The sequence below is a fragment of the Oncorhynchus masou genome, chromosome 21 (genome assembly GCF_036934945.1).
Source record: "Oncorhynchus masou masou isolate Uvic2021 chromosome 21, UVic_Omas_1.1, whole genome shotgun sequence".
In the NCBI taxonomy this organism is placed as follows: Eukaryota; Metazoa; Chordata; class Actinopteri; order Salmoniformes; family Salmonidae; genus Oncorhynchus; species Oncorhynchus masou.
The window spans coordinates 45,042,674-45,067,353 of NC_088232.1; the positions used below are offsets into that span (position 1 = coordinate 45,042,674).

The following is a 24,680-nucleotide window of genomic DNA, read 5'->3' on the forward strand; positions in this document are numbered from 1 at the left end:
TGATGATGTAATTAGATGGTAATCAGTCATAGGGGAAACACTGATGATGTAATTACATGGTAATCAGTCATAGGGGAAACACTGATGATGTAATTACATGGTAATCAGTCATAGGGAAAACACTGATGATGTAATTACATGGTAATCAGTCATTGGTGGAAACACTGATGATGTAATTACGTGGTAATCAGTCATAGGGGAAACACTGATGTAATTACATGGTAATCAGTCATAGGGAAAACACTGATGATGTAATTACATGGTAATCAGTCATAGGGGAGATACTGATGATGTAATTACATGGTAATCCGTCATAGGGAAAACACTGATGATGTAATTACATGGTAATCCGTCATAGGGAAAACACTGATGATGTAATTACATGGTAATCAGTCATAAGGGAAACACTGATGATGTACTTACATGTTAATCAGTCATAGGGGAAACACTGATGTAATTACATGGTAATCAGTCATAGGGAAGATACTGATGATGTAATTACATGGTAATCAGTCATAGGGAAAACACTGATGTAATTACATGGTAATCAGTCATAGGGGAGATTCTGATGATGTAATTACATGGTAATCAGTCATAGGGGAGATACTGATCATGTAATTACATGGTAATCCGTCATAGGGAAAACACTGATGATGTAATTACATGGTAATCCGTCATAGGGAAAACACTGATGATGTAATTACATGGTAATCAGTCATAAGGGAAACACTGATGATGTACTTACATGGTAATCAGTCATAGGGGAAACACTGATGTAATTACATGGTAATCAGTCATAGGGGAGATTCTGATGATGTAATTACATGGTAATCAGTCATAGGGGAGATACTGAAATATCTAATTACGGGGTAATCAGTCATAGGGGAAACACTGATGATGTAATTACATGGTAATCCATCATAGGGGAAACACTGATGTAATTACATGGTAATCAGTCATAGGGGAAACACTGATGATGTAATTACATGGTAATCAGTCATAAGGGAAACACTGATGTAATTACATGGTAATCAGTCATAGGGGAAACACTGATGTAATTACATGGTAATCAGTCATAGGGGAAACACTGATGATGTAATTACGTGGTAATCAGTCATAGGGGAAACATTGATGATGTAATTATGTGGTAATCAGTCATAGGGGAAACACTGATGTAATTACATGGTAATCAGTCATAGGAAGATACTGATGATGTAATTACATGGTAATCAGTCATAGGGGAGATACTGAAATATGAGATATGAGACTCTGTTTCCTCTCTGTTTCCTCATCCCTCTGCTCTGCCCATGCCCCACACTGCTGGAATTACAGCCTTATCTCACACAGGGGTCTCTTGTCACACACACACACACACACACACTTGTGTGCCTATACAAACACACGTGTATACATAATCACACTGGCACAGTGTAACACACAGTCACACTTAGTCTGTGTGGAGGACCAGTTTTTAAGGCTTCCTCAAAGTGGAAACTACTGCTTTTCTGTGTGGGGGATATCTCTCTTTCTCTCCTTACGCTTCTCTTTCTCAACAAACATCACGCTCTGTGCTGCTCGTCCTCTCTGCAAAGATTATCTTCTTAAAGCGCTCTATAAAAAATATATTTCATTTCCTCCTGTAATAATTCTGAACTAAATGGCTTCTCAGTTTCAGTCTTTGCTAGATGGGATGTTGTAAAAGTGCCTTTGCCTGCTGTGTTTCAAGATAAATGTTTTATTGTCTAGTCTGACGTGAATGTGTCTACTGTTCTCTTGTGTTCTATGATGACTTCGGCATGTGGCCTAATGTCGTGAGTCTGTCTGTCTGTCTGTCTGTCTGTCTGTCTGTCTGTCTGTCTGCCTCTGTCTGTCTGTCTGCCTGCCTCTGTCTGTCTGTCTGCCTCTGTCTCTCTTTCTCCCCCCGAAGCAGTTGTCTCAGCCTTTCAGACCCAAGCAGGTACACGCATCTCTTTGGAATTCACCATCTCTAACTTTTTCACCACATCACTACCATTATACCTCACTACCATTCTACCTCACTACCTTTCTACCTCACTACCTTTCTACCTCACTACCTTTCTACCTCACTACCATTCTACCTCACTACCTTTCTACCTCACTACCTTTCTACCTCACTACCTTTCTACCTCACTTCCTTTCTACCTCACTTCCTTTCTACCTCACTTCCTTTCTACCTCACTTCCTTTCTACCTCACTACCTTTCTACCTCACTACCTTTCTACCTCACTACCTCTCTACCTCACTACCTTTCTACCTCACTACCTCACTACCTCTCTACCTCACTACCTCTCTACCTCTCTACCTCACTTCCTTTCTACCTCACTACCTTTCTACCTCACTTCCTTTCTACCTCACTACCTTTCTATCTCACCTCCTCCAACTAATATAACATGCCATGCTTTTCCCTCCACCTGTCATTCATTAGAAACATAGACAAGAACCTTCACCCACCTTCCATATAGTCCATCTCTACATATGACATATTTAAGCAATGAGGCCCAAGGGGGTGTGGTATATGGCCAATATACCATGTCTAAAGGCTGTTCTTTCGCACGACACAACGCGGAGTGCCTGGATACAGCCCTTTGCTGTGGTATATTGGCCATATACCACAAAGTCCAGAGATGCTTGTTGCTATTATAAACTGGTTAGCAATGTATACCCGTGGTATACAGTGAGATTTATAACGGCAGTTAGCCAATCAGCATTCAGTGCTCTAACCACCAGTTTATCGATAGTTGAAAATAGTTCTAGAATGTCTCTTCTAGGTCATCCAACGCATGTATTATGAATTCTACTTCTAAATGAATTCAACAAAACCCACCAGAAAGAAAGTTTTACTTGCCAAATTTGCAAGACCCAATTAAGAAGCATGATTTAAAATGCCACCAAGAAATACTTAAGAAACAGAAATAATTTGGGCTGTCATTATTGAGGAGCTCTACAGTCTACAGGATAATTGCTCTCTCCGGTGCTTTTAACGGATGCTAATATGGATGCCTCTATGTAACGCATCAGGGAAAGACATGCAGATTGTGTGTTACCTGCTAAAGCCACACACACACACATACACACACACACTGGCCTATTAGTGCAGCTGACACCGCAGTACGCTGCACTCTCCAGGACTGTCTGTGTACAGTAGCTAACCTCCCCAAGTCAGCGTCACCCTCTGCCTCCTTTCACAGAGCGATGATCCCCCTGTTCTGCTAGGCTCTGTTAAGACGTGTACAGCTTACTTTCTCAAGCAAGCTCTCGCAGCAAAAGAGCAAGCACAGACGTCTTCTAAGCCTCTGCACCTTCCCGCCCAAGTCAACACAGCTGTCAGAGAGAGAGAGAGAGAATTAGGGGGTGAGGGTATTGACCACTCTTCTAGCCTCAAGGAGGAGAGCAGTGGAAGAGACACGCACACGGCTCATCTGTGTACAGTGAATAATGCACTACCATCAACAGTGTGTTCAGATTAACATGCAGACGCCCAACAGAGACCATACTGCACAGCTGGTGCCGCTCGTTACCATGCTCTAGTATTGTTACCTCACAGGTGCTTGCACTGACAGAGAGTAATGCATTTGGTTTGGAGTGTTTTGTCTTTGTGCTATGCTGTGAAAAAGGGAATAGTGTTTCTGGTTGCAGTGAATAGCTAATCCAGTGTTAACCACCATTAATGTTAAGCTAGCTGTGGTCGTTGAAACGTTGTTCTGTGGTTGTTGAAGCGTTGTGCTAACAGTTTGCGCTAACCGTATGACTTTGCAGTGGTGGTGAGTGAGCGCTGCTATGCTACAACATCAATGGGTGATTCTGTGTGGACTTATGTGTGTGTGTGTGACAGGGTTCTGCCTCTGGGGTATCGGGAACCCCTGTGGTACTCCTCAGCTCTCTGAACACGGACGCAGTGTGTGAGCGCGTCAAACAGATCGCCGGCATGGACTCTAGCATGCTGGGCCAGTATACCGCCACTATCAAGAAGGTCAGGCCTACTACACACACCGTCACACACCATCACACACACATACATATTGCTCCTGTTTATACAACACCTTAGTCAATAAAGTTTATACAAAAGATTCTAAATTGTATCCATTTGCACACAAGGTTTATTTTTGTCTATCAATATCTTGATCAACTTTATATGGCTCAACAAAACAGCTAATGTCTCTGTCTGCATTGAGCAGCTTCTAGTCCATTTATAAATTATCTATGTCATGAAAGCTTCTAGACCACAGTCAGTCTACCCAGTTAACAACGCTTCTTGTGTCTTCATGTGAAAAGTCCTCCTTGTTTGGTGAGGTACAGAACCAGAAGTATATAAATATATGTAATACAAGCTCGCCTTTTGAGAACAGGACTCCTGTTGAAAATGCATACGTTGCTTTAACCTCTCTTAGAGGGGTTTCTTGCCATCTGAAAGAGTTCCATATGCCTCTACTTTTCTTTATTGAACATATGGCCCTACTTCAATCAACTTATTCCTATTTTACTCAACTTATGCCTTTTTATGCCCTAATTTATACAGTATGGGGCTGTTTCCAGGACACAGATTAAGCCTAGCAGCATAGTCCTGAACTAAAAAGCTATCTTGATTGAGAATCTCCATTGAAAGTGCTTTCTACTCCAGAATTTGGCTTTATCTGTGTCCAAACCGGCCGTATGTGCCTGTATTTGGTTAGTAGTGAACTTGTCTCTGCCTCTCTCTGTGTTAGGCCAATGTGAATGGCCGGGTGCTGTCTCAGTGCAACCTGGAAGAGCTGAAGAATGAGATGAGCATGAACTTTGGGGACTGGCAGCTCTTCAGAGGGATGGTAAGACAAAACCCCCACATCCGCTCTTAAATACTTTACATCCTGATTTTTATTCACCGGAGTTGTATTTTTGTGTTGTTTCTTTGTCTTGTTAAAATCGGGGCGTCTTGGGCCTTAAGAGAAAGTCTGCAGTATGCTTTGCTCGTTCGAGGGGCTGGAATCAGGATCACATGTAGCTCGCGTTGATCAGATGTCCGTTTGAGCCTCCTTCCACTAACTAACGTTGTGTTGCCAGAACATGGCCGTCCAGCCTGAGATCTGGAGGAAGGTTATTGTCAGTGGGAGCTACAGTCAGCCAGTCTCCACACAGTCCAGGGGTCTGATTCTGAAAACCAGCTGCGCAGCTTTACGAAAACTAGCATGTTCTCCTCCTCGAAGCACATCCCAAGCTCCTCCTCAAAGCACATGGGGCGGCAGGGTAGCCAAGTGGTTAGAGTGTTGGACTAGTAACCGGAAGTTTGCGAGTTCAAACCCCCGAGCTGACAAGGTACAAATCTGTCGTTCTGCCCCTGAACAGGCAGTTAACCCACTGTTCCCAGGCCGTCATTGAAAATAAGAATTTGTTCTTAACTGACTTGCCTGGTTAAATAAAGGTAAAAAAAACAAACAAATAAAAAACATCCCAAGCACATCCCAAGCTCCTCCTCAAAGCACATCCCAAGCTCCTCCTTGAAGCACATCCCAAGCTCCTCCTTGAAGCACATCCCAAGCTCCTCCTCAAAGCACATCCCAAGCTCCTCCTTGAAGCACATCCCAAGCTCCTCCTTGAAGCACATCCCAAGCTCCTCCTTGAAGCACATCCCAAGCTCCTCCTTGAAGCACATCCCAAGCTCCTCCTCAAAGCACATCCCAAGCTCCTCCTTGAAGCACATCCCAAGCTCCTCCTCAAAGCACATCCCAAGCTCCTCCTTGAAGCACATCCCAAGCTCCTCCTCAAAGCACATCCCAAGCCATTTGATGTGGACACCGGACCACTTACCACTACATGCCCTGTAGAGTTCAACCAAACTTCTGACATCACCATCCGTGGTGCCTTCTGTATTGAACTAAAATACTAGTACTGACTTTGTGTTTGTAACCTATTAAGATGATGGTGATGTATTGGCTTCATACAGTATCTGATGGTTATCAGTTATATTATAGATGCAGTTTTCAGTCTATTTCTGTTGGTTGTATATTGGCTCTGTGTGGTTGTATGTTGAGTTTCATAGATAGTGGTTATAATGTATATTGGCTCTGTAGAGTTAGTGGTTGTATGTTGGGTTTCATAGCTAGTGGTGATACTGTATATTGGCTCTGTAGCTCGTGGTTATTTCCTATGTTGATTCTCTACCTTGTATTGTGGTGACAGGGTTACTCTAGAACTGGTAGTATATTTGCCTGTCTAAGTCATCTCTCTTCTTCCCTCTGTCTCCCAGGTGATGGAACAGCGTAATGTGGAGGGCCAGGCCCTGCAGGATGAGTCACGTGCAGCCAGCGAGCAGGGCAGCAGCGTGGTCAACATGGAGACGGCCAGGCACCAGGGCCAGGGAGCTCCCCATGAGGTGGGCGACTACATATTGAACCTCAGCTTCGAGGAGCTCAGTAACATGGGCTTGAGCCTGGAGGAACCCACCCAGACACACAGAGAGACAACACAGCACTGGCCCATGGTGAGGAGTTCAGCACATACACACATATACATACACTCATACACACACTCAGCGGTGGGGAGTTGAACATACACACATATACATACACTCATACACACACTCAGCGGTGAGGAGTTCAGCACATACACACATATACATACACTCATACACACACTCAGCGGTGGGGAGTTGAACATACACACATATACATACACTCATACACACACTCAGCGGTGGGGAGTTGAACATACACACATATACATACACTCATACACACACTCAGCGGTGGGGTTGAACATACACACATGACACATACACACACTAGCGGTGGGGAGTTGACATACACTCATACACACACTCAGCGGTGGGGAGTTGAACATACACACATATACATACACTCATACACACACTCAGCGGTGGGGAGTTGAACATACACACATATACATACACTCATACACACACTCAGCGGTGGGGAGTTGAACATACACACGTATACATACACTCATACACACACTCAGCGGTGAGGAGTTCAGCACATACACACATATACATACACTCATACACACACTCAGCGGTGGGGAGTTGAACATACACACATATACATACACTCATACACACACTCAGCGGTGGGGAGTTGAACATACACACATATACATACACTCATACACACACTCAGCGGTGGGGAGTTGAACATACACACATATACATACACTCATACACACACTCAGCGGTGGGGAGTTGAACATACACACATATACATACACTCATACACACACTCAGCGGTGGGGAGTTGAACATACACACATATACATACACTCATACACACACTCAGCGGCGGGGAGTTGAACATACACACATATACACACACTCAGCGGCGGGGAGTTGAACATACACACATATACATACACTCATACACACACTCAGCGGCGGGGAGTTGAACATACACACATATACATACACTCATACACACACTCAGCGGTGGGGAGTTGAACATACACACATATACATACACTCATACACACACTCAGCGGCGGGGAGTTGAACATACACACATATACATACACTCATACACACACTCAGCGGCGGGGAGTTGAACATACACACATATACATACACTCATACACACACTCAGCGGCGGGGAGTTGAACATACACACATATACATATACATACACTCATACACACACTCAGCGGTGGGGAGTTGAACATACACACATATACATACACTCATACACACACTCAGCGGCGGGGAGTTGAACATACACACATATACATACACTCATACACACACTCAGCGGTGGGGAGTTGAACATACACACATATACATACACTCATACACACACTCAGCGGTGGGGAGTTGAACATACACACATATACATACACTCATACACACACTCAGCGGTGGGGAGTTGAACATACACACATATACATACACTCATACACACACTCAGCGGTGGGGAGTTGAACATACACACATATACATACACTCATACACACACTCAGCGGCGGGGAGTTGAACATACACACATATACATACACTCATACACACACTCAGCGGTGGGGAGTTGAACATACACACATATGCATACACTCATTCACACACTCAGCGGTGGGGAGTTGAACATACACACACAAACACACTGAAACACACGTCCATATGCACACACAGTACAAATACATAGACTTTGGTACTGTTTTTTGCTCATAACACAGATAAACACATTCACAGACACTTACCAAGCCATCCAAACACCCTTAAAGCACACATCTAAGTAGTCACACATCTACATTTACTCAAGCAGTCATTGGTTGAGGAAGTTGAGGTGGCGGGGGTGGACACCACCACCAAAAGGCAGGGTCTTAGAAAATATGTTATTTTTGCTCTCTCTGCTCTCCAATAAAGCATTGTAAGTTCAACTTCAGCGCCGTAACCACAAACTTCATGAGTTTGTGCTTTTTCTCACCCTTTCGCCCATACCAGTAACGTCCATGACGCGCTCGTTCCCCCCTCAACCATAACAAAACACTTTATACCCCCTGTTCCCCTTTTCTTCTCCCCTCCCCCAGACGGCCACCCACCATACCCCGAGTATGTCCAGCCTCAACTTACAGGAGTCATCCAACGACATCTGCAAGCTTACAGACAAGCAGCAGGCAGAGTACCGCGATGCCTACCGTGAGTACATCGCCCAGATGACCCAGCTAGACGTGGCCGGAGGCGGGGGAGAGAAGTCTGTCCAGCCCCACCTGGGCCAGTTCCTCCAATACCGAGATGCCAGAAACCCAGAGGAGAATGCCAAAGACGGTTCCGAGAAGGATGTCCGTAAGCCCTCTTTCCCTACCAAGAGAGGTGCTAAAGCCACGGACGTGGTTGACACTGATGTGCCCCTGGACCCCATCAGCGAAGAGGATGAGAAGCTTGACGCCTCTAAAGCAGGCAGTTCCAAGGTAAAGGGACCAGGGCCTCGCTACCACAAGGTTCCCAGCAACGAGGAGGAGGGGTCCGGGCCGGAGGAATCAGAAAACACCCCTTTGCTCAACAACGGGGGTGCCCAAGCGCCCAGCAACATCGCCCTAAACAAGGACTCGTCCGACTCGGGTGTGAGGTCTGGCGAGAGCTCCTCAGACCACTCCCTGGAGGAAGTGTTAGTGGAAGCAGAAGAGGAAGGGGTTAATAAATTGGAACTGGAGAGTCTAGTCAAGAAGAGGGGCCTGCTGCCCGGCAGTCTGAGCGGCCTTCAGGATTCCACTATCACCCGCATGTCCATCTGCTCTGAGGCCCCGTCCGAGGGCAGCCCAATGGCCTCCAGTCCCGACGAAACCTGGTTCCGCTCCAGCTCCTCCGTGAGTAACCTCAACCGCACCCCCAGCACCACCACGCTCAACAACAACAGAAACAGCAGCAACAACGCTGCCACCAACAACACTAGCCAAGACAACCAAGACACAGAGAGCTCCACCCCAGTTCTCATCACCCCAGGCTCCAGCACCGGCTCTACCTCCACCACGAGGCCCGTCCACAACCAGAACCTGTGTGGGATCATCCATAAGAGGCCGCTGGGCACCGGCGAGACCCTCAAAGTCTGCACAGGGGCCCCTGACGCTATTTTCTTGGAGGATGAGAGAGAGAGTGTCCTGTGAGAGGGGCTCGGGCCTTTTTGGAAGAGGTACCATAGATGTTTGATGTTGTGATGTGCTACAAAAATAAATGCCTTTTACCAATTCTGTGTTACATTGATATGGATGGCAATCAAAACAGGCCTATTAATCTGTGACTTCGTTTAAAAAATATTTGAGAGAAGAAGTTGATATGCGGATCAGTAAACATCAATTTACATGAAGAGAATCACATTTTTGTCCAACCTTAGAAATATTAAATCATTTGGGTTGAAGAAATTCAATGTCCTGAAACGATTTTGTGAAATCATTTGAAAGTTAATGACCATGACATCAGACTAAAATGGAATATACGTCAAATTGAAATGGCCCTCTAATTCAATTAAGTGTGCTGTCATGTTCACTTTGGCTGTTACTAAATAATGGTAGTGAATTGTTAAATAATGGTAGTGAATTGTTAAATAATGGTAGTGAATTGTTAAATAATGGTAGTGAATTGTTAAATAATGGTAGTGAATTGTTGGATAATGGAAGTGAATTGTTGGATAATGGTAGTGAATTATGGAGTTGTGTTTATGAATGTTGTGTTGTGGTGGTGACATTACAGTACAGTGGTGTGTGTTGGTGCAATGTGTTCTGTACTTTGGTTACTGAACTCTGAGTTGGCTTTATGTGCTTGAAAACAAAATAAGTTTTCCTAATTTCTAGCTATCAAGTACCTGTTAATTTATGTAGCGTGGCTGTGGATTGGCGTTCCGACTGAAAGGTCTATTTCCCCAAGAATATACTGATATTTTGTGGTATAATTTAAAAAATATTTGATCTCTTTAGTGTGAACAGTGATGTGGTAAACCTGAGTTTCCCATGCACTACGGATGTCCATCCCAGGTTCTGAACCTTTTCCAGAGTGCACTACGGATGTCCATCCCAGGTTCTGAACCTTTTTCAGAGTGCATTGTGAAGCCATGTATTTGTGAAATAAAGACATATTCTCTGAAGCTTTGCCTGAAACATGTTTTACTTCCTGCATAAAGTATAACAATTCAAAACATGCTTCCGTCCCTTGAACTATACTTTTCCTATGAGCTCAAAAGTTGACCCCTTTATTATTTTCATAATTTAATTTAATAATATCCCTTGCTCCCATACACACTGAACAAATATATAAATGCAGCAACATGTAAAGTGTTGGTCCGATGTTTTATGAGCTCAAATAAAAGATCCCAGAAATGTACCATACTGACAAAAAGCTTATTTCTCTTAAATGTTGTGCACAAATGTTTACATCCCTGTTATCATTTCTACTTTGCCAAGATAATCCATCCACCTGACAACTCGATATAAAGATGATTAAAAAAACATGACCATTACACAGGTGCACCTTGTGTTGGAGACAATAAAAGGCCACTCTAAAATGTGTGGTTTTGTCACACAACACAATGCCACAGATGTACATCCACCCAGCCTCAAGCGCAGGCCACGTGTATAGCGTTGTGTGGGCGAGTGGTTTGCTGATGTCAATGTTGTGAACAGAATGCCCAATGGTGACGGTGGGGTTATGGTATGGGCCAACGAACAATTCCATTTTATCGATGGCAATTTGAATGCACAGAGATACCGTGATGAGAACCTGAGGTCCGTTGCCGTACCATTCATCCGCCGCATCACTTCATGTTTCAGCAGGATAATGCACAACCCCATGATGCAAGGATCAGTACACAATTCCTGGAAGCTGAAAATGCCCCAGTTCTTCCATGGCCTGCAAACTCAGACATGCCAACCATTGACCATGTTTGGGATGCTCTGGATTGACGTGTACGACAGCGTGTTAAGAGTTCCAGGCAATATCCAGCAACTTCAGAGCCATTGAAGAGCCAACATTCCACAGATCACAATCAGACTGATCAACTATATGTGAAGGAGATGTTGTGAGGAAAAGGGTCACACCAGATACTGACTGGTTTTCTGATCCATGGCCCTACCTGCATTTCTCCATTCCCAGTCATGTGACATCCATAGATTAGGGCCTAGTGAATTTATTTCAATTGACCTATTTCTTTATAGAAACTTTATTTGAAATTGTCTATATTTTTGATCCGTACAGAATGGGTTAAGACGCAATTGCATTAGCTGGTGTCAGCGCGGTACTTTTTTCACCAGTAGGTGGCGGACTGCCCATAAAAAAATCATTAGCCATGGTCACTAAACCGTGGGCATGAACTTTCACTTGTGAGGAAAAGATGATTTGAAGGCCAAGTTAGTTGATATGTCACAATATACATATGCAATGTAATTATATTTTAACCTATTATATGCCCTTTGTATGTTGGGCACACGTATAGGCTCAATTACAAGTGTACTGTTAAAGAACTTGAGCTTGCCAATGAGACTTGTGGGAAAATTGTGAACCTGAGTTTTTTTCTACCTGTACAAATGGAACAGTGCTTCACATGCAATAGTTTAGGCTTGCATGGTAAACTTAATCCAATCCATTTGGAGGGAGATTGTGGTTTTAGGTGCGCATGGTCCAGTGTTCAGTTGTTCAGTTGTACAGTGTACACTGTCAGACAAACTAATGTGTAGTTGCCTAGTATTTTCACATCGTAAAAACAGACAACACCCGAGAGATCTATGAAATGGCTCTGCATTTCTTTTCTACAAAATAGTCTTTTCAACACTGGCAGGCCATTTAAAATGACATTGTTTTGTCAAGTGTAGAGGTTAGCAGTTTCCCGAGGAGCAGATTAATGCAGAATTATTCTCAGGTGAGATAATCGCGTTAATGGCCCAATGTCCTATACACCCTGGGAATATGCCCCTGCAGTGCGTGTTGAGGTAGAATTAGGTCTCAATTCCTGAACACCGTCAAGATGAGAAAGGTCAACTAGAGTCCTGCTGTGTGTGGCCTGTAAGACTCACGTAGTCAATAAGAATTGTATAGTTTGTCCATTGCGACACAAAGAAATGACTGAAGAATTACATTACCACTGAATGGACCGGTTAACGCGCTGGAATTGAAACTCGTGACAACCTGGCATTGCAGAACCATTTTCAGCCAGACATACGTGTCAGTCTACCTTTTGCAAATTTCAGCATATCTCGCGGTCTGTCATCTAGGCTACAAGCTTCCATACAGCAGGAAAACATGCTCAAATAATGCATTTGGTTTATTTTTTTTGTATAAAAAAGGTACAATTTACATTATTACTTTTATAAAAAGTTTCAGCATAATTAAGTACAGCATTACACTTTTGCAGAAATGTGCAATTCCTTTAACTATACAAGATAAACCTCCGAGAGAGTTCACAAGGTTTCACTTGTTCATTTCATTTTTTACAATGTCCAGTCCTTCATGTGCCAAGAAGAGTAACAATTCTGACAAGACAGACTACATTTTAAACAGTAACTAACCAATGTGTCTTCTATTCACGAGCCAACTCCGCAACAAGAAAAAGACTTCAAGGGGGATAAAGGGAAATCCTTGACAATCTCATTTGTTTTACTCCCAGTTTCGGGAATATAGCGCGCCTTCCATTTCAAGAAAGGACAAAAAAAAGTCTTAAATTAAATATGAGTGTCCGAACTGAAAACACATCACATAGATTGTCCTTTAAGCAAAGTCTTTTGATTCAATTAAAGAAATTCCAGAACCTGAGGACAAAAATAGAGGGGGGAAAAGCCCGGTTCCGAGGTCCTGTGTGTGTTGTGTCTTAACCAAACGCCTGCAAAAGATTGAGAAAGGCATGTTTAGAAAATGCAAACAGGGCAGAGATCCGGACAGACTGGCGCCATGGAGGAAGCCGCAGTATTAAGATTTAACCAAACACTAAAATACTGAGCAAACCCTGGGCTCCAGATGTAGCCTACACACAGTACAGACAGGAGAGCAGCATAAGGCACTTTCGCACACAACTTCAGCCTACAATCTGGGAGAGAATCAGATCGTAATTGCAGTTCAACTGGCGCCTAGCCTCCGATTGCACCAATTATGTGCAGACATCTAGTAGTAATCTGAACCATTTATTTTATATTACAGATGTTCTGCATTATAGACAGCGTCACTGCAGCTGTGCTATTACGACGTTATAACAAATAATTGCCTATTCATTTTTTTAAACAGTATGCAATGCATTTAGTATATATATATATTGAACCATTAACAATGAGCGTGATTATACTGTCAGAAATACACACTGGCGTTAATTGTCTTTCTATTCTGCCACAACAGGCTGTAGTAGGCTAATAGACAAGCAAATCCCAGACATAATATTGTAGACAGGTGATAAAAGCATATTTACCGCTTTAACGATGAAGAGTCCTGCTGTCATCCGTTATCAGGTCTGATGGGAACTCCGGAGACTGAAAAACAAACCTTCATTAGCACTGCCGCAGTCAAATAGGCCTACGTGGAATTATTAATGAGCGCACACATTAAAAGTCCTACCCTCTCAATCTTGATAATGGAAAACATGCCTTTTGTAACCAAATGGTGTAATTTCACAATATACCATAATTACGCATAGAAAACTTACTCAAATACGTCCACACCATCAGCAAATTCGACCCAACCAAATGTAGCCTACGTCTTTGTTTATATTCTTTGGATATTTCAGACAATAGTAGGCCGGCCCATCCTTACCTGTAATGACAAGATGCTGATATCTGTATTGAGAGTTGTTAGGGGGGTCCTGGGTGTAGCTTGCCCTGGTCGCGGGTGATGGAGGCTCGTTATTGCGACATTGGAGTCAAGTGCGATCTGCAGGTCCAGAATATAGTCGATGACATGCTGCAGGATTTCCATCTTGCTTACGTTCTTGTTCTGAGGGATACTGGGCACCAGCTCCTTCAGCTTGGAGTAGCAGTCGTTCATGTTGTAAAGCAGGCTTAAAGGATCATCCACGGGAGTCTTGCTCCGAGAGATTCCCAGACTGTGTTCAGACAGATTTGCGCTGTTTTTCCGGAAAGATCTGACTGGGCTTATCGCTTTCATATTGACACTTCGTGTGAGACGTTCAGTTCGTTCGTTGAGATATTTGTTATATTATTCTTTCTATTCCTTCACAGACGGTCGGTAAGCAAACGGACTGGTTTAACAAGCTGTCATTGTGGTTTATATAGCAAGCAGGCAGGGTTTGCTACGCAGGGGTTTTATTGGTGCTGATTGGATGGATTAGCTACGTCAATCACTCCCCTCGTACCCAACCATTGCTTGAGCATGCTTCACAGTCAGGTCCCTCCTTTTCCCCGTCTTCTCAGCCAGTGAAAACGCATGTTGATGGTGGCACTGTGAGAGCGCTCTTCAGCTCCGGTGGGCAATTTGGAAAATTGAGCCCTTACCTGTTTCTGATCAAGAAAATTAATGATTTGTAATTTGGAACCAGGAGCTTGTCCAACTGGAGCGTGCATTTCTCTGATGGTTTTAATGTTTTTTTAAAGCCTTTCTCACTGAATTAATTTAAGAATATTAAATACGAAATCTTAGAATGATTTGTATCCATACGTAAATTGCGCAATTACGCATCACGATGTATTAAGGTGAAGGGGCTGATAAGTGTCACAATATCTTGCTTTATAGTCAAGATTAGGAGAGGTCTCGCGCTCACACAGTCCTTGACTGTCAACATAACACTACATCCTGGTGATTTAATTTCATCATTATCTCTTGTTTGAAATTATGGGTAGCCTACACACACATTGTATTTCTAAAGATTCGGAAAACTAGGAATTGTGATTGTAGTAATTGGCTATTAAAATTGCATTCCAGGGCACGGCATCAGATGTTGAATGAATACATTTGAACTGATATAATATATCTCTACATCGGCTATGTATAAATTGGTGATAAGAGAAATGTGAACTTTAAACCGGCTGGCTAAACCGGACTTCGGACCTAGCCTATATGGCATGCTTGCGCACGAATTGGATCAGTGGGGAAATATGGATTCTGAATCTGCAGAATAGGGAATATTTGAAATAATATAGGTGTATGATTATGCACATTATTCTGAGAAATCTGTGACTACAGGTCAAGGAGTGACTGTCACAATGTATATGGGGCCACTTGGATGACATCTGGATTGACACTGTGTTTAAGGTCCTCAACACAATTTAGAAAACATTTCGTCAGGAAGGCCATTATATGACCTCAAAGATTGACAATAATGTAATTCATTGTTAAACAGATCCTTTGGTTGCGAACATGTTAAGGCTATAATAGCATTCCTGTGTATAAATTAAACGCTGCATTATCCAACTGGTGCTGTGCAATGAGCTCCAAAGCGCGCGGAGTGATGCGGCACAAACGAATTGCCCCGGGCTGTTGTGGGCTGCAGCGGGTGTTCGTTTTGCTTTGTGGATTAAATTGGGTTGCTCACAAAAGTCAATGAATTTTTAACAAACGCATTAGGGGTCATAGTGACGTCTTCAATGGATGAGAATGTGTGTCTTCTCCTTGAGCACAGCTGCAACAAAATATTATTTAGAAAATATTTTTTTTGTGTGGATATATTTCATAACAATGATAATATGGATACTATACCAAAAATGACGGTAAAATAGATTTGAGAGAATTGCGCTGCAAAACACCAAAAGCCCTAAATAGTATTGCAGAACAAATACAGTATTTTAACAAAAAAATGCAATCCTGGCAAGCACAGTGCAATTGATTATGTTTGGTGTATGTAGTCTGTCCTCTGTTAAGACTGAGCTCTCATGTGCAATAACAAATCTTATGCAAACAAATGCATATCACCATCTACCCACCCACCCACCAGCTATTCTGCAACATGCTTGACATTTCTCAATGTGAAATACATTTCTCAAAGATAAAAAGCCTACACTTGCATAAAAATTGGGTATTTAATGTTTGGAAGGCAGCAACTTACACATATTATACAGTTTTGATTTTGCAGCCAAGAGACAACTTCGCCTACAAGCCTTTATGCATTTCTACTGTGATGCGATGTGGAATTCTTGCAGTCGTGTCCACATCTGGTGTCGGCCTAATCCGATTTTTTCATTTTCTCTCTTCTTTTTGTTCTCACAGCTGTGTACATTTCGCATGACACCCTGACTGATCCCTGACAGGTGATGAATTGGCACCAAGCGAGCCGCAGTACTGAATTGCGCCGCGAGCTCATACTCTCGCAGACTCACTGGCGCCAGCCCCGTGACGTCACCCATTCACAGCAGCCCTCCGGCCAGTCCTCACGGCGCCACTCCGGCGGCTGCTATGGCGACGGGGGCTGTCAATCAGCGCGAGGTCTCAGCTGATCAATGGAACCGAACTGTGAGAGATCGGAGTTTGATTCGTCACCTCGGTGCTGCGGGGCCCGCACACCTGCATCATTAACATTACTTAACTTACATTTGAGTTGGAAAAGTCTCCCTTCGTCAGTTTGTGAAAATAATTTGACAAGAAAAGGACTGGCTGCCAGCATAACAAAGTAAGGAGTTTGGTCACATCTGTCCCATTAAACATTAGAGGCTAAGTTTTAGTTTTCAAAGCATTCTGAAGTAAATATGCAAAATAAAAAATAATATAAAACAATTCAAATATTCAATATATTTTACTTCCTCAACATGACAATTGCCAACCTCTCAGGGAAACTGAACAAGAACTTGATTCTTCATTAAACATATTTTTTATAAAAGCTTCAACCACTCTAAATAAAATTTTAAAAATGCAGGACTGCCAACTGCACAGAACAAAACTATAAACGCAACATGTAAAGTGTTGGTCCCATGTTTCATGAGCTGAAATAAAATATCCCCAAAATGTTCCATACGCACAAGCTTATTTCTTACAGATTTTGAGCACAAATTCATTTACATCCCTGTTATTGAGCATTTCTCCTTTGCCAAAATAATCCATACACCTGACAGGTGTGGCATAATCATTACACAGGTGCACCTTGTGCTGGGGACAAAAAGATGCCACTCTAAAATGTGCAGTTTTGTCACACGATACAATGCCACAGATGTGTCTGTCAAGTTTTGAGGGAGCGTGCAATTGGCATGCAGACTGTAGGAATGTCCACCAGAGCCGTTGCCAGATAATTGAATGTTCATTGCTTTACCATAAGCCGCCTCCAAAGTAATTTTAGAGAATTTGGCAGTATGTCCAACCGGCCTCACAACTGCAGACCACATGTATGGCGTTGTGTGGGTGAGCGGTTTGCTCATGTCAACATTGTGAACAGAGTGCCCCATGGTGGCGGTGGGGTTATAGTATGGGCAGAGATACTGTGACGAGATCCCATTGTCGTGCCATTCATAGGCTGTCATCACCTCATGTTTAAGCATGATAATGCACAGCCCCCATGTCGCAAGGATCTGTAGACAATTCTTGGAAGCTGAAAATGTCCGTTCTTCCATGGTCTGCATACTCACCAGACATGTCACCCATTAAGCTTTAAAAAAAGAAGAATATATATTTAATATTTTTTAACTATGCAAGTCAGTTAAGACCAAATTCTTATTTACAATGACGACCTACCAAAAGGCAAAAGGCCTCCTGTGGGGACGAGGGCTGGGATTAAAAATTAATATAAATTAAATAAAAAATATAGGACAAAACACACATCACGACAAGCACGTTTGGGATGTTCTGGATCGACGTGTACGACAGCGTGTTCCAGTTCCCGCCAATATCCAGCAACTTGTGGGACAACATTCCACAGGCCACAATTAACAGCCTGATCAACTCTATGAGAAGGAGATGTGTCATGCTACATAAGGCAAATGGTGGTCCCACCAGATACTGACTGTTTTTTTGACCCACACCCCAATGTATGGTATCTGTGACCAATAGATGCATATCTATATTCCAAGCAGAGGAGGCTGGTGGGAGGAGCTATAGGAGGATGGGCTCATTGTAATGTCTGGAATGCGATAAACGGAACAGATTCAAATTCATCAAACATATGGAAACCATGTTTGATTCTGTTCCATCAATTCCATTCCAGCCATTACAATGAGCCCGTCCTCCTGTAGCTCCTCCTACCAGCCTCCTATGATTTCCAGTCATGTGAAATCCATCGATTATGGCCTACTTTATTTATTTCAATGTACTGATTTCCTTATATGAACTGTAACTCAGCAAAATCTTTGAAATTGTTGCATGTTGCGTTTATATTTTTGTTCAGTAGACTATAGTTGACGTGGCCAGCGTCAGAACTTGTCTGCAGCTCCACAACCTGATTGTCAGCCTTTTGCAACAAAATAGGCACTTTTTGACTATCCCTAAAAGTGTTATTTTAGTCTATGAACATTGTGAAGACATACTGTAGAGTCCAATAGTTGTTTTCGATTCCGTTCAGTCTAGCTACTATAGATCAAATAAGATTTATCATTATCATAATAATTGAAGATTTTGTGTCAAAGAAGTTTAGTTGTAAAATAAAATGGTTCGAATAAACTGCCAGCCTTTTTAAAATAGCAAAACAAAAATGTCAAGCCTTTTTATGCAGTGCAATAATTACATAGGAATAGATTGCTTATTATATATAGCCTGTTTAAAGAAAAAACTTGCAGACAAATCTTACTGTAAAACGCGTTTCAGAAAACAAGTGAGATCAATCTTAACATTAGCCTATAAAGTTGCACCTATATCTCGTTTTTATCTAACATACCACCTTTAAAATATATATATATATAAATCATCCGGTCTATTATCCTCATCATCCGATTATGTTAGGGGCTGAGGTAAAATTATTTCTCCGTTTCGGTTTGAGCGACTTCTGCGTTCGTTTCGCTTACTGAAGAAGGGCATCCAAGTGGCACCGGTTCGCAGCGAACTTTAAATATGTGTCCAATCTGTATTCGCGACGTAAGCATAGTGCTGAGAGGTAACCGCTAGGCCGTCGCGTGCAGTAGTGCACACATGAAACATTTGCGCACGACTCTTGAAGCAACATCGACCGCAGGGGCGGGGCTTTAGTGCTTTCCTATTGTTCGACTTGAAAGAATAGGTTGTCACCCGAAGTCACTTTGTTCAATTAGGCTATAACAATTTGATGCATCAAAAAGTCCGATATATGGGCTGCTAATGGCTATAATAGCAATATCACGCTTTCACTCTGGACATAATAAACCACTGAAAAGCTGAGGAAATATATAAATAAGTTATTCAACTGACAAAATGAATGTGCTTGTTACAAAGTTCAATATATTTTCTATGCAAAACTAAGAATAATTTACAGTTACGATACAATGACAATTGGACTATAGACATAGAACTCAAGTATGTGAGCTGTAAATTACTGAGAACCAACCAACACCAGAAGCTCCAATCAGACAGATAGTCTCCAGTTTGGAACATAGAGCTGGCCCTCCACAATCCCTGCCACCCCTCACTAGCCATCCTAGCTGGGCTTGTCTCTGTCTGACCACCCAATTGGGGCTCCATTGATATGTGAGAGGCTACAGCAGGCATCAGGCAGCCCAAGGCAGGCAAGCAGGATGCTCAGGGGGAGATGTGGCCAGATTGGAGGGGAGACAAAGGGCCAGTATCTCCCTGAGATGCAGCCAGAAGGCTCAGGCTGGAGAGGCCCACTCCAACCCTCCTCCTGGTGTCCCCTTTACCCCCATCCTCACCCCCCTCGCCCATCACACAGCTGGCACTTCTGGGGGATGAAGAACAGAGGAGGCTGGTGGGAGGAGCTACAGGAGGAAAGGGCTCATTGTAATGCCTGGAATGGAATTAATGGAACGGAGTAAAACATGTGGTTTTATATGTTTGATGTGTTTGATACCATTTCATTTATTCCATTCCAGCCATAACAATGAGCTCCTATAGATCCTCCCACCAGCCTCCTCTGATGAAGAGGAGAGGGGAGGGAGGAGATGGAGGGGAAGGTCTGCTGCTGTCCTTTTTTTCATTCCTCTGTCCATCCTTTGAGCGAAAGGTTAATCTGTAGCCAAGGTAACAGTCTGATCCATGGTGATAATGGTGGTATTGAAGTTACAGGAGTGCCTTGTTGTTCTAACTCTATAGGAATAGATTTCTCAAATGTGTCAGTTTGTCAGGGGGTTTGGTTTTATTAGTGATTTAAATCATTTTGTGTTGCGTGCCATGCTAGTCTATGTAAAGTTTCAGACACTACGCTGACATGTGATGTCGGTGTCATTTCAAATCCACGTCCCATGATCTTCTAACCGATGGGGAATTGAGAGTTGTGCCTGAGCCCTGAAACTGGCTTGTGATACTACCTCTGCCTGCAACTTCTTGGATTCTGCGGTAACTGTTTTGCCTGAGTTTTAACGGGACACTCCAGACCCAGTGTCCGCTTGCCTAACCCCTATCCCATGCCTTCACCGTGGCTCACTTCCTCCTAGGTATCACCCACAGCTATGTTGTTCTTACTCAATCTTGCACTGTTTATACAGCGCAGAGGGAAGAGAGAGTTAATGTAGGAAACACACTCCTTTCCATGTGACTGGCTTGACCGACTACCAAGGAATAGAGAACAAGTCCAACACACACACACACACACACACACACACACACACACACACACACACACACACACACACACACACACACACACACACACACACACACACACACACACACACACACACACACACACACACACACACACACACACACACACACACACACACACACACACACACAGACTCACACACACACACAGATTCTCACACACCTACCACCCATACTTAGAGTTGTTATTGCAAGGGGGGTAATTTATGGGTCATGTGTTTGTAATAGGTGCAGAGTTCCTTGGTGTTGTTATGGTTACCATATACTGTATATTCCAGTAGGTCCTGTCTTACTTGGCTGCTGCTCTGTAAAAACTGTAGTGTATTTGATCATGCCATTACGTGAAACATGCAAATTGGAACAAACTGAAACTAATTTCACACACTCCGAAAGGTCTGAAATGTCGAACTGAAGTCAGTTCTCTTTTCTCTACAGGCTTCATCAAGGTGGCCTGTACTCCCGTTCTTCACACACAAATGTGCTGGTCTAGTGCATTCAACTAGCCAGGTGGGTGATTGAGAGCTAGTACTTTTAACTGATCACAACAACAAAGGTCTCACGGCCCCTAATCCTCTTTGGCTCTTATCCTTCCCTCACCCCCCCCCACTCTCCTCACCCTCCTCCTCACCCCTCCTCACCCTCCTCTTCATCCCTCTCTCCCACACTCTCTATAGGATCAGACACAAAGGTACAAACACTTTATCCTGCACTTTCTCCTTTGGAATGATCTCTCTCTGTCTCTATGTCAATCTCTCTCTCTCTCTCTCTCTCTCTCTCTCTCTCTCTCTCTCTCTCTCTCTATCTATCTATCTCACTCTCACTCTCACTCTCACTCTCACTCACTCTCTCCAATGTCCCTCCCCTGACTCGTCAAGGGCATCAGGGTCTAAAAAGAATCCCCTCTATAGAGCTGAGTCACGTTTGAAATAAAGATTCAGTCTTTTGAGCCACAATAACTAAGCCCCATTTGAAGTGAAACTCCAGTCTCTCATCTACAATAGCTAAGCCCCATTTGAGGACTGAAATGAAGCGCCTGTCTTTGACCCACAATGGTGGGAAGCTGCACTCCCGACATAGACTGATAAGGTTTAAGCGTATGCATATTCCTTCCCACTATTACTAGAAGGAACAGTTTTAATACTGTAATTGGTTTCGAATAGCAAGTTGTATGTTTTTTGTTATTACACGAGTGCAATAGCAATGGTCAATATTCTGCTTGTGTAATAACAAAATGTTATGTTGTGGAGGACTACATTAAATTGTAATCACAGTGTTATAACAATGGGATGAGATGTTTTTTGAGATGTTTTTTTGTATACTGATATTAGCTTCTGAATGTGGTGTGGTGTTTCATATCTTCATCCATCTTTGCACATTAGCCTAAACTGGCTTGGCATTACACATACTGTATATCAGAATAATTGATCAAAACTTTGTTGGCTATTAGTGATATTAAAGTGCTCCTGAAAGAATAAGCCCAGTGTTTTCAGAGGGAGAGTCTGTGTTCCTGTTAGCCTTAGATTATTGGGCCTCATTGGAGGAACAGGCGAATGGAATTAAGGTGCAGGGTTACAGGCTCTCTTGCCAAGACCAGGCATTAAAAGGATGTGTGCTGAATAAATAGTGCTTTAAGGAGATGAGATTCCGACAGAGGAACGATCGGGCTGTCAGGGCAGTATTGTGTGCTTGGCTTTGAAGATATTGAGTGTTTCACGTGTGCTGCTGTGCTGACCATTCATGAAGAAAGGCGTCTATGAAAGACTGTCTGGGAATTGACTTTAGAAAATTCTGGAACTTTTCAAAATGGAAAGAAGTGTTTAAATGTTTTCTGCAGCTCCTCACAAATCTTGCATACATACATCTTGTATGTAGGCTTCCATCCACGTGGCGAACACAAGCATCAGTACCAAATAGAACAGTTAGAAGTACATCTACCGTAACCACTCTCCAAGATAGACCCGTTTTCTCAATCTATACATACTAGCTAATTATACACCCAGAACAGAGCTTAATCAGATGAAATCCAAATATTTACCCAAATAAAGCCTCATTTTGCTTCATTTCTCCAATGCCGGTGCCAGGTTATAGCGCCTCTCGATTACACGTAATTCATCTGATGTTTTTATTTGTTAGCGGATTAGATGGGAGGTGTCGCTTCTGGCCCCATGCAGTAAAATGCTCTCATCTGTATTTTAATGGACTTAGAGGCAGTGGGAGGATGTGGCCCTGTGCCACGATTTCACAGAGAAGGGAGATCACATGCAGCAGGTAATCTATTTGCGAGAGTGTTTTATCCGTATAAATGGAATTACTGGAATGGTTTTCGATGCATTAAAAGCAACCGTTGCCTGGATACCAGTGCCGGGCGACCATATTTGATTGGCTCTAATTGAGGTCCTGGTACAAATGTTTATGTGCTGTAATGAAGCTGAAGAGGGATACAATCTGCGTTGAGAAAGGAAATATTAGGATGTGTTATTATGAGATTGTTATGAGATTTTGTTCACAAAAAAACTCCACATTTCTCCTCTATGGATATTCTTCTCTTTGCTATGCTGTTGTAGTCTTTGACAAAACATATGTGGTCACAGAACCAGGGAATTTGTCTTAATCTTTACAAGACCTCACTTGAGATGTATGTGGTGAGATTATTTGTGTTTTGTTCAGATCCGAAAAAGCATAGCACAACTGTAATGCTAAATGGCTAAACACTAACTAACTAAACGCTAAGTCCCAGATAACACAACAACATCAGGCACAAAATAGACATTGCAGATGTGAAAGTCCTTTTTTTTTACCATGACGATGTTATCCCCCTATCAGAGTGTGAAAGAAAATGGCCACTCATATGTCTTTTATCAGAGACCGCAGAAGTGTTGACACTGGGACGACAGCTAATTAGGTTAGGGTCTGCTCAGTATACAGGGCTAACTGGGCTGGCCTTAGCCCCAGGCTCTGTCTCCCAAGGTGACTACTGCAGTAGCACAAGAATGGTACCACCCACACACCCTTCTATACTCCGCTGCGATCTCTCGCAGGTAGCTATAATCTTTAGGCAAGCACATAGATGGCACAGATTAGTACACAGGTTGGACAATCTTTCCTGCTCTGTTACTCCGATGCTGATCCCTTATTGTGTTCATATATTCTCATGTTGTATTCATTTATTTATTCATTGATTATAACTCATAAGGCAGGTTATGCCTTTATTCATAAGCTGTGTCATCAGAGTACTGATTAGGACACTGACTGTGACTGGATGCTGAGGAGCATATAGCATCTACACAGTCACATGTTGTGGCTCTCCTTACCAGCATTTGAAGCTACAAAGTTTTGCCCCCAGCCCCATACAGAGATAATCCTCATGAATAATTCATCAATGCTAATGAGATGAGGTGAAATTCCGAAGGCCTCTGAGATCTGGTTGGATGGGAGGACAGAGAGAATCGCCTGATAGGGGGATGAAGGGCAGCCAACAGAGATGGTCTGGTTATGGTCAGTTCCACAGTGGGACCCCTGAAGCTTTTGGCTTCTCTTTAGGGCCCATTTTTTATGGTATCACCCAGACTGTTTTAGCTGCTTTTTAGCCCACCTCCCACTGGCC

General features: G+C 43.0%; 2 protein-coding genes across 2 annotated transcripts in view; one reads left to right on the forward strand and one right to left on the reverse strand.

Annotated features, from left to right (window-relative positions):
• LOC135507514 (kinase D-interacting substrate of 220 kDa B-like) overlaps nucleotides 1-10,568 on the forward strand; it is a 114,317-nt gene extending 103,749 nt beyond the window's left edge. The window contains exons 20-23 of the mRNA XM_064927024.1: nucleotides 3,854-3,991; nucleotides 4,725-4,823; nucleotides 6,242-6,475; nucleotides 8,521-10,568. Of these exons, the coding sequence (XP_064783096.1) occupies nucleotides 3,854-3,991; nucleotides 4,725-4,823; nucleotides 6,242-6,475; nucleotides 8,521-9,594 (1,545 nt within the window). The 3' untranslated portion in view covers nucleotides 9,595-10,568. The remainder of the gene's footprint in view (nucleotides 1-3,853; nucleotides 3,992-4,724; nucleotides 4,824-6,241; nucleotides 6,476-8,520) is intronic.
• Nucleotides 10,569-12,719: 2,151 nt separating this feature from the next.
• On the reverse strand, nucleotides 12,720-14,670 carry LOC135508407 (DNA-binding protein inhibitor ID-2-like). Its single transcript, XM_064928568.1, has 3 exons — nucleotides 14,210-14,670; nucleotides 13,869-13,929; nucleotides 12,720-13,292 (listed from the first exon to the last, which is right to left on the reverse strand). Exons 1-2 carry the CDS (start codon nucleotides 14,558-14,560, stop codon nucleotides 13,873-13,875), a joined length of 408 nt encoding a protein of 135 aa, XP_064784640.1. The 5' UTR covers nucleotides 14,561-14,670; the 3' UTR covers nucleotides 12,720-13,292; nucleotides 13,869-13,872.
• Nucleotides 14,671-24,680: the final 10,010 nt, after the last annotated feature.